This window comes from Salvelinus alpinus, chromosome 2 (genome assembly GCF_045679555.1).
Source record: "Salvelinus alpinus chromosome 2, SLU_Salpinus.1, whole genome shotgun sequence".
NCBI lineage: Eukaryota > Metazoa > Chordata > Actinopteri > Salmoniformes > Salmonidae > Salvelinus > Salvelinus alpinus.
The window spans coordinates 17,489,001-17,504,534 of record NC_092087.1 but is presented as its reverse complement, the minus strand read 5'-3'; the positions used below and the strand labels follow the sequence as shown (position 1 = coordinate 17,504,534).

The 15,534-nt window shown below is 42.8% G+C and overlaps 2 protein-coding genes across 3 annotated transcripts; one reads left to right on the top strand and one right to left on the bottom strand.

Moving 5' to 3' along the window:
- Positions 1 to 723: 723 nt before the first annotated feature.
- On the bottom strand, positions 724 to 4,642 carry LOC139555134 (glycerate kinase-like). Of its 2 annotated transcripts, none has more exons than XM_071368662.1 (5): positions 4,504 to 4,642; positions 2,503 to 2,881; positions 2,261 to 2,412; positions 1,949 to 2,124; positions 724 to 1,822 (listed from the first exon to the last, which is right to left on the bottom strand). In XM_071368662.1, the coding sequence occupies exons 2-5, from the start codon at positions 2,856 to 2,858 to the stop codon at positions 926 to 928; spliced, it is 1,581 nt and encodes a 526-aa protein (XP_071224763.1). In that variant the 5' UTR covers positions 2,859 to 2,881; positions 4,504 to 4,642; the 3' UTR covers positions 724 to 925. The 2 variants fall into 2 exon arrangements, with proteins under 2 accessions (XP_071224763.1, XP_071224775.1); XM_071368674.1 differs by lacking the exon at positions 4,504 to 4,642 and adding an exon at positions 3,147 to 3,790.
- Positions 4,643 to 4,671: 29 nt separating this feature from the next.
- LOC139555164 (WD repeat-containing protein 82-like) lies at positions 4,672 to 10,564 on the top strand. Its single transcript, XM_071368737.1, has 9 exons — positions 4,672 to 5,111; positions 5,570 to 5,667; positions 6,080 to 6,146; positions 6,295 to 6,394; positions 9,275 to 9,391; positions 9,510 to 9,665; positions 9,830 to 9,899; positions 10,108 to 10,250; positions 10,326 to 10,564. Exons 1-9 carry the CDS (start codon positions 4,951 to 4,953, stop codon positions 10,353 to 10,355), a joined length of 942 nt encoding a protein of 313 aa, XP_071224838.1. The 5' UTR covers positions 4,672 to 4,950; the 3' UTR covers positions 10,356 to 10,564.
- Positions 10,565 to 15,534: the final 4,970 nt, after the last annotated feature.

Here is a 15,534-nt window from a genome sequence, read left to right as displayed (position 1 = left end):
TACTTTCTAGAGTGTTTACATGTAAAACTATTGGAACTAGTCATGGAAAAATTCATTTGGCACATGTTTTCACCACAAGTTTAAAGGATAAGTATATATGGTGTTTGTGAGCCATTTTGTGTTTTCCCAGACCCATCAAACATTTTAAACCATCATTGGGCTGTAAAGTACCAATTTTTTTATGGCGACATGTCCAAGTGAATCCTGTCCAATATGGCCCCATGCAGGTGGTTAGTGGTATTATGGGAAATGGCAGCCAGGGGGGTAATGGACCAAATCTGTAATGGCACTATAGCCAAGAATAATTTAGATATGCCCCAGCTGTGGAATTTCTTGGCTCTATCAACAAGTCCAAAATGTTTTCCCGTGGTAATTGGACTATGGTCAAAATGACCTCAATATGACCCCCTTGAAGGTCTTAAGAGTATGTTATTGTCTATGTTATTTGTGGGGTTTATTTAGTGGGTAGATAACATTACAAAGTAATTTAGATATTATTTGGAATGACTTTACCCTATTTTTCTTCTAATAGGAAATCAGAATGGCAGCCATTTTATTAAACTGCATCCAATCTTCAAAAATGTTCCTTATTAAGGTATCTAGTATTAGTGTACTATGTCTGATACTTGTATCATAAAGTGGAACAGTCTTGGGTATATTTGGTTATCCGCTGGACTAACTGCTCTGTACAGAAACAATCTCTTCACAAATAACACAAAAGTAAACTATTTAATGTATTTATTCTTATCATAGACATAACTGACTGCTGCTTTTTAAATTAAACATGGATCTCCAAAAGTGCTTGCTGGAAAGAATATCATGGGCATGGTCAGCTTTGAAAAGCTGCTCTCTGAATATACTCAGTCTGCTCTGTGTGGATTCATACTGAAATGTGTAATTGACAGCTTTCATGCCCTTGTCTTCATCAACGACCAGACACGACTATGGGGATTGGTGGGATGAGCAGCATGTGCACATCCATCACATTGGTACCCGTTAACCCTGGTAAGAGCAGCCGCTGCCCACCAGACAGGCGTGAAAAGAAGGTGAAGGAATCATTGTTGGCGAGGAAGCCTTCAGGGTCGAGCCCCTGTGCTCGTGCTTCTTTGCCAAGCCCCGCGTCTGTGACTGCCCCTGCTGCCTCAGTTGGCCCGTCCTGACCATCGGTCCCACCACTCAGGAACAGGGGACCCTTCGGAGGGAGCTCCATGCCTCCCAGCTCAAGCCCTACTCTCAGGGCCAGCTCCTGGTTCCGCCCACCACGCCCCTTGCCTGTCAACTGCACAGTGGGCTCTCCCCCAGCCAGCAGACAGGTGGCTCCCCAGCCCTCCCCACGCCCCTCACCAAGCACCTGCATGGCACGGCACAAGTCCCAGCTTTCCACGCCTGTCTCGGGCCCCAGCTTCAGAATCTCAGCAGGCAACTCAGGAGGGGGCTCGTCACGGGAGCAGGCAAAGCGAGCCAGTAGACCATAAAGGCGGGAGACAGACTGTACGTCCCCGCACACCCCTGGCGACAGCACAACTGGACGGAATCCGAGCTCCCGCGCACGTCTCCCTGCGCATTCCAGAGCAATGCTATTGGAGCCAATCACAGCATTGAGAACATGTGCCGCCCTGTCTAACTGCTCTCCAGACTCCTCCCATCGGGGAGCTGAGCGTCCAAGCACCTCTTTCACTGAGACAGGGAGAGAGGAGGACAGCCCGTAACGTTCAAGGACCGACCAAATCTCCTCAGGCCACACCTCAGTCCACACTGTGGGGCCACTGGCTATCAAGTCCAGGGGATCTCCAATTACATCAGACAGAACCAGGGCCACCACCTGTTATAAAATGTTAACAGGAACATTTTATTTGACCAAATACGACCAGAATGTAAAGCTAATGTGCAAGAAGTTCAGGTCTTTGGGTAAAAGCTCTATAATGAGCTAGTACAGTTGTGCTCTTACCTGAGCAGGGTGAGCGCAGTGTGCAAGTCCTCCTCCTTTCAAAATCGACAGGGCACGGCGTACAGAGTTAAGCTCCTGAATGGTGGCACCAGCACCAGCCAGTCTGCGTGTAACATCCTGTTTCTCTTGGAGAGAGATTGGTGGGACTGGTGCAGGCAAGAGTGCAGACCCTCCTCCTACACACACACACACACACACACACAATAGGCATGTACATATTTATGGACAACCTGTAGCTTCAGTGATTCAAATTGAGTAATCACTAGTTTGTGTGACATAGTTACATGATTTAGTAGTTTGGTATCAGTTTACCTGAGATGAGTACAAGCAACATGTCATTCTCTGTTAATGTGCTGACCAGCTCCTTGATACATTCGGCTGCCCTCTGGGCATCAGCATCTGGCAGGTTGTGTTTAGCTCCCTCCATCACTGTGATGTGACTTCCATCCTTCAACAACATCTGGCTGAGGTGGAATTAAAACAGATTAAGAATTAATTTACCAACCAAACCCATCCCACCCACAAACAATCTGGTTCTAGTTTGAGTTGCTTACTCTTTCCCATGCTGCCGTATTGTCTCCTGAATGCCGTGTGGCACACTGATCACTCCTCTCACCAAGTGGTCCCCCACAATCCTCTCTGCCTCGGCAGCCATGCCCAGCACAGCTTTGCCAAAGCCTACCAGGTGAAGGTTGTTTTTTAGCGTGAAGCTGCGTCCATTCACTAGGAGGGTGTCTCCTGTACGCTCCAGACTCCGCCGCACCACAATGTCTGGTTGCACAGCTTCGATAGCCGTAGCAAACACCTCCCGTGCTCGCATGTCCAGTGACATTCTGCAAACTATGGCTCGCATCACCCCCACAGGGGCCAGTAAAGATAAAGGCCGATACAGGGACACAACACAAGCCATCAGGCTGTCCTTGCAGGGAGCACCTAGCGGACAGGAGAGAAAAGGCAAAAACCATGTTTCTGGATCACAGGATGTACTGTAAATTATGACTGCTGTTTCTTTCTGCTGTTCTGATTTTACTGGTTATTTACCAAAAGGAGGACACCCAAAAGAATCCAGATAGAAGGTCAACTAGTAGGTCAACTTTGTCACTTGCCTTGAGATGCCCACCCAACACGTCGGATAACCCCATAGTCTCTGCATTTAGTTGACAAGTCATTGTGACTGAATCCTACAGAGGTTGCCTACCTGTACACCGGGTATGGTGAACCTCTGGATTTCCTCTGTGCTCCGTGTGAGAGCTGTGTATTGCAGAGTCGGGATCAGCACTAAGGCAGTGTGGCAAAATCTGGACAGAGCTCAACTCAAGTTGAATGTGTACACTCTGTGTAATGATTGACTCAAGCTTGACCAAAGGGCAGGAAAAGTGAGCAGTCTGCGTGTTTGTCTTTTTAGATGTACAATCAGCTACTACCCAGGGTCAAAACACAGCAGTATTCAATTTGAGCGTCTAGATATTAAAAATATTGACTGGAATGAGAACAGATCCACCTTGTGGCAGGGTGGATGAGTGCTGAATATTCAAACCTCACTCACATACTGCGAACTGCCAAAATAAAGGAAACACCAACATAACATTTCTTAATAGGGCGTTGGGCCACCACAACCTGCCAGAACAGCTTCAATGCGCCTTGGCAGATTCTACAAGTGTCTGGAACTCTTTGGAGGGATGCGGCATCATTCTTCCATGAGAAATTCCATCATTTGGTGTTTTGAGGTTGGAAAACGCTGTCTTAGCGCCGCTCCAAAATCTCCCATAATTGTTCAATTGGGTTGAGATCTGGTGACTTGACAGACACATACATCCTTTAAACCCGATTGTTTATTTTGAGACCACCATGATGGGAAACTGGACTTTTATTTATTTTTTATACATGACCCTAAGCATGGGATGTTAATTGCTTAATTAACTAATGGAAACCACACCTGTGTGGAAGCACCTGCTTTCAATACACTTTGTATCCCTCATTTACTCAAGTGTTTCATTTATTTTGGCTATTACTTGTACGTCACTAACGTCAAGATGGGAAGCACAGTACACAATTTGTTTTCCATGTGCTCATCACCTGTCGTTGGCTAGGCTATCACCTGCAAGCTGGTAATGTGATGGGGAGGCAAATGTCTCTCTGAATGACAACTACCACCACTAAAAAAAAAAAACATTTCTAGGTAGCCATTTAAACCATGTTCTCGGAGCTACACGTTTTCAGTGTATCTGAAAATGATTGGATGGGTATTATGGGAATACCCCACCCTGCCCTCTGATTTGATATGTGGATTTTGCCCATGGGTGTATTCAGTTGCAAAGCGTTTTGTCTTAAATGCTTCCATTGTTCTAAAGTGGAGAGTGAAGTCCCCGGGTTTCCTTAACTTCTTTTAGACACATTTGTTTTAAGAGGAAGACTGCTGAACTACAACTTGTGTTTAACAAAACCTAACTAGTTTAGTGTAAGCGGTTTCTGTTGCAAATCGTTTTGCAATCGGCGTAATGAATACACCCCAGGGCTAGGGGTCGATTTACATAACCCAATGACTTCAAACTCACCTGCATTGCTACTTCGGTTATTCTGTCTTGACAGTCAGAGCACGTATTATTGTATGACTGATAAGTTGTAAATGTGAGAATGTCTCTGCTCCATTTTTGTATATATCCAAAAGCGTTATGATTGCGTCTTCCTTGTTTATAGTCTGTGCTCTTCTGGTTGTGTGCAAAACATGAATTGACTGTACCGCGATAGTTGTTGTATATCGCGAGAGTTAATACGCGTGTCTGTGGAACTTGCGGGTAGCCGACTTATGGAAGGCGGTGCTTTTACATGACTCGTGTAACAAGTGTACCAGAAGGGCTTTCTTAACAGTTTTTGAAACACACAGTTCTATATATTTTTTTCTTCAAAATAGTAAAGCTCCTATTTAAAAACCACACAAATAGATGATCAGATAATAGATTCAAGTAGAAAACGAGGGTCTGCGCCCCCTCAAAGAGCCCACCATGAAGCTTACGGACAATGTGCTGCGGAGCTTCAGGGTTGCAAAGGTTTTCCGAGAAAATTCAGACAAAATCAACTGTTTTGATTTCAGCTCAAACGGCGAAACCATTATTTCTAGCAGCGACGATGACTCCCTGGTTTTATACGATTGCCAAGAGGGAAAGTAAGACATGCATTGAATTAATATTAATCGACAGTTTTTTTCCGAACTGCATGTTAGGGTAGGCCGATCCCTGTGCTGTAACTAGGATCTGCTCCGGTAGTACTAGTGAGGCCTACTGCGGTATGCAAAATCCTCGGGCTCGACTTAAGACACGATCGAGAGTTTGAGCGGATGCAGGTCTGGGTTGTTAGCTTGGTAACAAAACTATCAATTGTATTTAATCTTATTTCCCACAAGCGTCTAATTTGTATATTGTGGAGGTAAAATACATAACAATATTTAACAATTGTACGTGCTAGTCGAGGTTAGCACTATATGTGGCTGCTTTAACCGCCCTTATTATGATTGTTATTGGGATTTCAGAGGCAGTTGGCTTTGCTAGAAGTTTCTGTGCCAGCAATCTAACACGGTTCCTTAAATCCTTTTTTAAAAATCCTCTCCATCCTGTGCTGGTCCAGACCCAAGCGGACCCTCTACAGTAAGAAGTATGGAGTGGATCTGATCAGGTACACACATGCAGCCAACACCGTGGTCTACAGCTCCAACAAAATTGATGGTATGTTAGTGAGGCGATTTGTGATCAGTAGGCCTATACCTGTCAATAAGCAGTTGTCCATGTAACTCTTGCCTGGCACATTTCAGGAGTGTAATATTGTATGTATATAGAAGATTGTTCATGGGGATTTCCTGACAGAGCCTGACCACGTTAATCTCAGCCTGGGGCAGCCATGCTCACCCTGGTCTGAGGTAGTTGTTTGTACAGTTTGAGGGTCCGTGATTCTGCCCGATAAAGGAGCTAACTGTACAAGCCACTGCCTTGCCTAGGGTGGTGTCTACTCATCCGACCTGCCCAGTGCCCATCGCCTCCAGGATCGGAAGCTCTACTTGCTCTCTAGTTGTCTGTGGTGATGAATGGGAATGCTATGCTGTCTTCGGCCCATAACCCCATGCTTTTATGATAATTGCAGACACTATTCGGTACCTCTCCCTCCATGACAACAAGTACATCCGGTACTTCCCCGGACACAACAAAAGGTGAGGATTGAGACCGAGAAACCCAATTATCTGAGGGGTAGTTTAGGCTACATTACTGTACTATTACTTGAGTATTGTTTTTTTTAACAGACATCAGGTGTTTCTCTCAAGGTAGATGTTTCTATACCTTTTAACATGAATGTTTCAGAGTGACGGATCTCTCCATGTCCCCTGTGGATGACACGTTTATCTCAGGATCTTTAGACAAGACAATCCGGCTATGGGACCTGCGGTCTCCGAACTGCCAGGTGGGTTCCCTTTACTCACTAGGTCTTAGAGGTTGACACAGCAAAATGACGTTGCCATGAAGCGGGACTGCAGATATTGCGATGGATGAGATCTTTGCTTTCACAGTCACACACAGTATCTGCACATGTGCATGAGTTCACTTCACTCTTTTACAGTGTGGTAGCCGTGGGACCAAAACAGCAGAGAAGTTGAGCCTTGCGCTTCAAAGATGTTTGCTTTCTACGTCATATCGCAGAGTCTACCTTGACCACTCCTTGACATTGCAGATCAATTGACTCTAGATCAGGGATGTAAACTTGCCACTTTGTGATATTCACCTTTTTCATCTCAATAGGTCATCCATGGGAATATTGTAGATCCGTTAAAGAAAGTGCATATATCACCAATTGAGCTATAAAAGAGGCGCAAACAAATCTTCTCCCTGGGAGAATCTCAATTGCATACTCCTCACGTCCTCTCCTCGCCTCCTTCTCAAAACCATTGGAGAAGGTTAGAGGGGTGGGACCTCTGGATATCTCATCCAATGGACTTTGAGGAGAGAGAACGCGAGGAGTATGCAATTGAGATTCATTAACGTTACCTTCTCTGTCGGCTGTGTCATCACGCACTCCATGCTACAAACTTTGTTCCCGGCTGGAAAATTTGGAATGCCGCTCGAGTTTAGCGACCTGTGTTCGAAATGATGCTGAGGTTATAGTTGATAAGAAGCAAATTATAGTTGCATGTATGTTTCAATAGGGCAAATCATTACACACACAGTTATTAACGTTAGCTAGATACGTTAGTATTTAAGCTGGCAAGTGAACATTACCACCCGCCATTTTTTTAAATTATTTAACTTTTATTTAACCAGGTAGGCCAGTTGAGAACAAGTTCTTATTTACAATTGAGAACTGGACAAGATAGAGCAAAGCAGTGCGACACAAACGACGGAGTTACACATGGAATAAATAAACATACAGTCAATAACACAATAGAAAAGTCTATATACAGTGCGTGCAAATGTAGTAAGATTAGGGAGGTAAGGCAATAAATAACCCATTGTGGTGAAATAATTACAATTTAGCAATTAAACACTGGAGTGATAGATGTGCAGAAGATGAATGTGCAAGTAGAGATTATGGGGTGCAAAGGAGCAAACAAAAATAAAAAATAACATGGGGATGAGGTAGTTGGGTGGGCTATTTACAGATAATAATGGGGTATGTTCCTCATATCGAAATGAATGACTGAACACAGAATGAATCCTTACGCATCCTACAAATAGAATCTCAAGAGCGTGATGTCAGATATATGTCAGAATGGGTGCTGCATCCAGTAATATCACGTGTGACAGCTGTGAGCAGCCAGCTGCATCCCCCTAAACAGACATTAGTCTACTCAGCTGCTTCTCTCCAGCCCTGGCGCAAGGATATAGTGACAAAGGGGGCGGTTGAAATGAGTGAGGGGCACCATTTTTGGGGCTTCTTGCGTTAGAAGCAGAATTCAATAAAATTCCATCACGCTATACTACAATAAACACAGTTCAAATGGCGAGACTCTGACCATTGAGTGCTTTTGAAGTGACAGGTCGATGCGAAATCTGTAGTCTATCTATGCTGCGCTGTATCAGCACAATGGACAGCACCCTACACACTAAAGCAAGGCCGTGTTGGTAATAATATAGGCTAATGGGGCGGCAGGTAGCCTTGTGGTTGGGCCAGTAACCGGAAGGTTGCTGGATCGAATCCCTGAGCTGACAAGGTAAAAATCTGTCTTTCTGCCCCTGAGCAAGGCAGTTAACCCACTGTTCCCCGGGCGCCAATGTCGATTAAGGCAGCCCCCCGCACCTCTCTGATTCAGAGGGGTTGGGTTAAATGCGAAAGACACACTTCAGTTGAATACGTTCAGTTGGACAACTGACAAGGTACTAGAGGTCGACCGATTATGATTTTTGATTATATGCAACGCATGACAAGCTAGTTAACCTAGTAATATCATCAACCATGTGTAGTTAACTAGTGATTACGTTAAGATTGATCGTTTTTTTATTAGGTAAGTTTAATGCTAGCTTGCAACTTACCTTGGCTCATTGCTGCACTCGCATAACAGGTGGTCAGCATGCCACGCAGTTTCCTCGTGGAGTGCAATGTAATCGGCGTCCAAAAATGGCGACTACCGATTTGTTATGAAAACTTGAAATCGGCCCTAATTAATCGGCCAACCTCTACTAGGTACCCCCCTTTTCCTACAAGATAGATGGGCTGTTTGTAATAGGTGAATTACCCTATATGAATGCAGCCGTACACACCGTTGTCTTACCAAAATAATGCAACCTAAATGCTGAAAGTAGTAGCCTTGTTATTCATGCATACAAACAAATACTATATAGCAGTTTGGCTTAGAATTCCGACAACTGCGAATGCAAAGAGAACAAAGCAGCTGTACCAAGGAGGCCTAGTAAACAAAATATTTGATCGATAAAGGAATGACACAATCTATAATTAGGGTAGTTGCGTTAACGGTTAACAAAAGGCAAATGGAGATCCAGATAACCAAAACGCAGTGAGCTGCAGCCATGCACAAATGGGCCTAAAGGCCTGCTTCAGACTTTGAAAATCATGCCGCTCATGAGTACAGCAACACGATGTGATGTGGCACAATACACTTCTGTGGATTACATTCGACCCCTGTAATCATTTAAGTAATGCCAGCCCACCATAAACATGTTTCCAGAGTATTGAGATTGTTCAAATATGTACTTGTTATTCCCTGAAAATATTCAAATTATATGCACAAAATAAGTCATTTTTGGACCCTTGCCAGTTTGCATCCCTGTTCTAGATGGACTGTTGCACTGGATTAAATGTATTTCCTGTGACTGTCTCTGTCACTACCAGGGCCTGATGCACCTCCAGGGGAAGCCAGTTTGCTCCTTTGATCCTGAGGGTCTGATTTTTGCTGCTGGTGTGAACTCCGAGATGGTCAAATTGTACGACCTGCGATCCTTTGACAAGGTAACAGTAATTTTCAGGGCTTTCTGTTTTATAGTTGTATGTGTATTGAGAGCTGTGAATGCAGGTCAGTGGTAGATGGTTGTCTTCAGAGTAACTGTTCTTGTTGGCTTCTCTATAGGGTCCTTTTGCTACCTTCAAGCTACAGTACGACCGTACCTGTGAGTGGACAGGACTCAAGTTTAGCAATGATGGGAAGCTCATCCTTGTCTCAACCAATGGGGGTGCTCTCCGCCTCCTCGATGCCTTCAAGGGCGCTGTGATGCATTCCTTTGGGGTGAGAGATAATACGCATTCATGCAGACACTTAAAACCTAGACGGACACTGTTAGATACTTAATGCAAAGACTCTTGAACTGACATACATTTCACAACAAGAGCAAGTTGCTCAAGAAGTAAATGATAGGCCTATACTTATAGACACTCTCCTCTATCCTACAGGGCTACAACAATAGTAAAGCTGTGACGCTGGAGGCCTCCTTCACTCCTGACTCTCAGTTTATTATGATCGGTAAGTCCACAAGGAACGTGAGGTAACAGGCTCTATGTTCTGTAAAGTAAGACATGAAAGTTCCAATTGTCTTCTTATTCTACCATAGAACAATTTGGTAGTAATTATTTGAAACTGCTAATTTAACCTAACCTGGAAACATTACACACACAAACAGTAGTTAAGCTTCCTCTTGATTTTCCGTGGTCTGATGGTGGTTGTCTCTCAGGCTCTGAGGATGGGAAGATCCACATGTGGAATGCAGAGAGTGGGATGAAGGTGGCTGTTCTGGATGGGAAGCACACGGGTCCCGTCACCTGCCTTCAGTTCAACCCCAAATTCATGACTTTTTCTAGTGCCTGTTCAAACATGGTAAGATAGTTATGTTGAAAACACACAATCTCACATACAGTAGAATGCTCAGTAAATCTGTTTTGTCCTCTGCAGGCATTCTGGCTCCCCACTATTGATGATTGATTGAGAGAGCGAGATGCTATGGAAGCCACAGGCAACGTGAGATCCCATTTAAAACCAGCAGGCGTCAGCACATCCAGCTCTTTGTGTGTGTGTGTGTGTGTGTGTTGCCAATTCAAGTTGATTGTAAATATGTAGAACTTCAGGAATATAAATTGTCAGATTTTTGTGTTCTTTTTATACTTGTAACATTAAATGTTTTCTTTTTCTAACAGGTGTTGGATTTCTATGTGTGTCTTCCTAATCAGAGGTTGTTTACCTACACCCAGTCAGTGAACCACACGGCATCATTAGCACTAGCAGGCTAGTCTAACCTAGTCTAGGACAGCTGGGGTGTATTTGTTCAGACCAAGACCGTTGCAGAACGTTTTGCAACAGACTGTTTACTCCAAACTGAAATAGTTTTTGCAACTAAAAAGAGTTTCAATTGGACAAATGTGGATATGTCCCTACCCATTTGGTTCCTAGTGAATACACCCCTAGTGATGTATAATGTACTACCACAGTGCATTCCTAATATGACGTTTGTTTGTAGACTTGTCTCAACTGACAGGTTAATATCAACAGGAGGGTGTGTTCAGCTGGTGAAGTGTTATCTGTGTCTAACCTCTAACACAATCTTAGGGTCACACATTATCAAAGATGATCTGTTATATTGACAAGATTGTCGCATGACCACTCTAACAATGGAAATACACATCCTCAAAAATGTAAGGCAGGCGGGAAGATGCGAGGTCAGGTGGGACCATTTTAGCCAATGAAAGGGCAGACGTTGTGTGCATCCACTTATTTATTTCGTAACAACCTAACAATTATTATAAACGTATATTGAAGAAGCTTCACCTAGCACAATTGCAATTACATTTGTTGTTGAACAAATTAGAATTCCTCAGTGGTTTTATTTTAGTGGGAAGAGTTTGGACGGAGTAAACCCTTTTCCTCTGACAATCAATAGCTCTTCCCGACCCCCTCCCTTAATACTTGCCCAGCCTCTCAAAGAACAGTGCACATTACTGAAGTTATGGATGAATTATGACAAGGCAAGCAGGAACATGGGAATGATTGACCAACCAAGTCATGCAGGGATCCCTTGCAAAAGAGACGTTGGTCTCAATGGGATTCCCTGTCTAAATAAAGGTTAACATGCATTTAATGAAGATGGAAATACGTCAAGGCGTAAGGAGTGAATCAACAAGTAAGCACGTTTCCACAGTTAAATTCACCCTCTCGTGATAAAACCACAATATTTACTTTAGACTGCATTACCACTGTCTTCTTGGAAAGGAGCATGTCTACCCTTGAACAAGGTCAATTGGCAGCAATACTCTGAAACCTGCTGCTTGAAGTCACAGATGACAATTTAGTTATAGTTATGTGCAACAAACTAGGAAGAGGTCAGTGATTGAAGCAGTCATGCTATTCTTGGAAAGTGAGAAATTACAATTTACAATGAATGCAAAAAGGTGCTTGAGGTTCCTAATTTTAGAATTGCATTAGGGGTAATGGTAGTCTGAGGCATTTCAGGGAATTCAAACGTAGAGTTCTTGAAATAGATTCTAACCGTGGGCCAGTTTCTCAGAACATTGAATTAGGATGAAAATGTTCCAGTGTTTTTATTACTGTGTCCCTAATTAGATGTTGTCAACCACTTACAGTGACAGTAGCTCACTACAACCAAGTTATCTTCACAAAAAGATAAATCTATATTCATAATTTTAACTAATTACTTCTTCAGATAAAAAAGTAGTCCATGAAGTACATGCTCTCAATGTTCCTAAGAAAAATATACTGTCAACAAAATCTGTCATAGTCTACAGTGGATTATATTACAACTACATTCTTATAGTTTGGTTTCGTTTTGACTTCTGTTTGATATGCCAACACAAAATCCTTCCTGGCTCTTTCAAGAGACAAGCGTGTGCGAATTTGCTAGACTAGTGGAGGATGTCTAGTTAAATCAAAATGTCTAGAAAAAAAGTTAACAATTATGGGGAAACAGAATCCAATTGATGAACAGGATTTCACTCAACACATGAGTGTTTTGATCTGGATTAAAAACATTTTAGAAAACTGTTCCCTGGACATACAGTAATAGCACATACACTGGGATTGAATGCAGTTGATACTCATTGTGCAAGAAGCAGGGGATTGATGTATGATCTGAATTCTTTTTGGTATTAGACAAACACACACCAGCGAATGGCCTGCAGCAGCTGAACTCAGCTAATCTGTTTATGTCACAGGGGCCATATAGATTTTTTACCAAGGCCTTTGGTCTAATTCACCTTCTCATTCTCTTAGATAAACTAAAATGCTTGGGTTTGCACAAAGGCCTTGGAATTGGTTTTCTGAGTAATAATTGAAATCAGAGTCACAAGAGGCCATTAAGTTCAATCACTTGATGCCGCTAGGTTCAATACTTGGACCATTGTTATTCTTCATTGTTGGTAACTGCATTAACACAAATGTTCCCTTGTGACAGACTGTGTGCCGTACACGTCCATTAAACACATATCTCTGCAGTCTTTGTCAATAGTCTTCAGTCCTCCATTTACTTATCTCCACCACTGAACAGTGCACCAAATTACAATCAAATATTGTTGAAAACAGTTAAACAGAAATGCCACTTGGTCAGGGGCTCAGGTGAGTGTGGTTTTAAGGTTTTCCAGTCACTAGTTTGTCTCTCAAGCAGACCCTGGTGGGCTGGGGGTGGGGAGGAAGATGGACAGGCTGGACAGTCAGTAGCACCTAAATTTGGGAGAGAAGGGATCAGGTTGCCTCTGAACACACAAGATCCTGCTGTAGTTACTCTAGCTGTGTCCTCGTCATACTGTCACACTCACTCAGACCAGTGCTTAGTCACACAGGCTTTATCAGTGCAGTTATTGCCTCAGGTTACCCCATTGTGTGTCTTTTTTGGCTGGGCTAAATCTCCATCATCTGCTCTGGGACTTGGCTTGGCTCTACCGTCTCTGTCTCTCAACCCCCCTCCCCCCCACAGCACACGACGGGTGGGACATACTTTGTGCTGAACTGCCATGTTTCTGGTTCTCGTCGTGACGCCAGAACTAGGGGAGTTCTTGGCCAGGGCAAGGGGTGGAGCTATCCGCCTCATCCGGGCGCGGACCCAGGATGGTGAGTGACCCAGGGGACAGCGGTGTAGTCAGGTTGCAGGGGCAGGAGGGATCTAGGACGGGAGGGTTTTGGTAAGGCAGCGCAACAAAATGTATATTAATTTGATGTCTTGAATTATTTCTCCTGAATTGCCAGTGTTATGTGATTAAACTGATCTAACTGGGTGTTTTGTATGATGATGTGTGTATTTGTGAAAGTGTGTGTGAGTTATACATGTTGTTCGCTGTTCTGCTGTTCAGTCACTTGATTGTGTGTGTGATGCTGGTGGAGATGTCATTGAGTTGAATAAAAAAAAACATTTCACAATGTGTTTGGTCAGATGATGCATTCGGTCTGTTGAAAGGGATTGCAAGAGAGACTGACTGCTTTCCTCAACTTTGTGATGGTGGGCAAGTTGTCAAGGTTTACAGTGCCTTGCAAAAGTATTCAGACATTTTATTGTGTTACAAAGTGGGATTAAAATGGATTGAATTGTCATTTTTTGTCAACAATCGACACAAAATACTCTGTAATGTCAAAGTGGAAGAAAACTTGCAATATTTTTAAAAGATTAATTAAAATGTAATAACTAAAATATAGTCGTTGCTTAAGTATTCAGCTCCTTGAGTCAATACGTTAGAAACAATTCAAATCAAATTGTATTTGTCACATCCGCCAAATACAACATGTCTTACATATCTACCTTACAGTGAAATGCTTACTTAGCTGTGAGTCTTCTTGGGCAAGTCTCTAAGAGCTTTGCACACCTGGATTGTGGAATATTTGCCCATTATTCTTTTTAAAATTCTTCAAGCTCTGTCAAGATGTTGGGGATCATGGCTAGACAGCAATTTTCAAAACTTGCCATAGATTTTCGAGCAGATTTAAGTAATACCTGTAACTTGGCCACTCAGGAACATTCACTGTCTCTTAGTAAGCAACTCCAGTGTAGATTTGGCCTTGTGTTGTAAGTTATTGTCCTGCTGATAGGTGAATTCCTCTCCCAGTCTCTGGTGTAAAGCAGACTGAAGCAGGTTTTCCTCTAGGATTTTGCCAGAGCTTACAGTAGCTCCATCCCATTGCTTTTTATCCTGAAAAACTCCCCAGTATTTGCCAATGTCAAGTATAGCCATAACATGAAGCAGCCACCACCATGCTTGAAAATAAGGAGGCAGATACTCAGTGATGTGTTGTGTTGGATTTTCCCCAAACATGAGGCTTCACATTTAGGCCAAAAAGGTTATTCCTTTGGTGTGTTATTTTGCAGTATTACTTTAGTGCCTTGTTGTTGTAATATTTGTTATTCTGTATATTTGTATTATTTTCACTTTCTCATTTAGGTCATTATTGTGAGTCACTACAGTGTTGTTGATCCATCCTCAGTTTTCTACCATCACAGGCAATGAACTCTATAGCTGATTTAAAATCACTAATGGCCTCATGGTAACATCCCTGAGCAGTTTCATTCCTGTCCTGCAGCTTAGTTCAGAAGGATGACTGTATCTTTGATGTGTCTGGGTGGTTTAATACATCATCCACAGCCTAATTATTAACTTGACCATGCTTAAAGAGATATTACATGTCTGATTTGTTATTGTTACCCATCTACCAATCACTGCCCTTCTTTTTGAGGCTTTCAAAAAGCACCCTGGTCTTTGTAGTTGAATCTGTGTGCGAAATTCAATACTTGACTGAGGTGTTGTATGTATGGGGGACAGAGGAAGGGTTAGTCATTCAAAAATCATGTCAACCCCTATTATTTCACAAAGAGTGAGTCCATGTAATTTGTGTGATATTTTTTAAACCAAATTTGACTCCTGATCTAATTTAGGCTTGCGTCAACAAAGGGTCTGAATACTTACGCAAATACTTTATTTTTAGTTCAGAATAGTTTTTATCAAAAATAAAACTTGGATTTTTCTTTCACTTTGACATTACAGAGTATTTTGTGTAGATTGTTGACAAAAAAAGTAAATTCAATCCATTTAATCCCACTTTGTAACACAATAAAATGTGAAGAAATCCAAGGGGTCTGAATACTTTTGCAAGGCACTGTATATGATCCAGT

What these genes read in the sequence shown, in the direction of transcription:
- LOC139555134 (XM_071368662.1), bottom strand. Translation starts at nt 2,858, where the DNA reads ATGGCTTGTGTTGTGTCCCTGTATCGGCCTTTATCTTTACTGGCCCCT. An exon ending in ATACGGCAGCATGGGAAAGA is followed by an intron (nt 2,413 to 2,502) that starts GTAAGCAACTCA and finishes ATTCCACCTCAG; the next exon opens with CCAGATGTTGTTGAAGGATG. An exon ending in GTTGCTTGTACTCATCTCAG is followed by an intron (nt 2,125 to 2,260) that starts GTAAACTGATAC and finishes GTGTGTGTGTAG; the next exon opens with GAGGAGGGTCTGCACTCTTG.
- LOC139555164 (XM_071368737.1), top strand. Translation starts at nt 4,951, where the DNA reads ATGAAGCTTACGGACAATGTGCTGCGGAGCTTCAGGGTTGCAAAGGTT. An exon ending in CTGTGATGCATTCCTTTGGG is followed by an intron (nt 9,666 to 9,829) that starts GTGAGAGATAAT and finishes TCTATCCTACAG; the next exon opens with GGCTACAACAATAGTAAAGC. An exon ending in CTCTCAGTTTATTATGATCG is followed by an intron (nt 9,900 to 10,107) that starts GTAAGTCCACAA and finishes GTTGTCTCTCAG; the next exon opens with GCTCTGAGGATGGGAAGATC.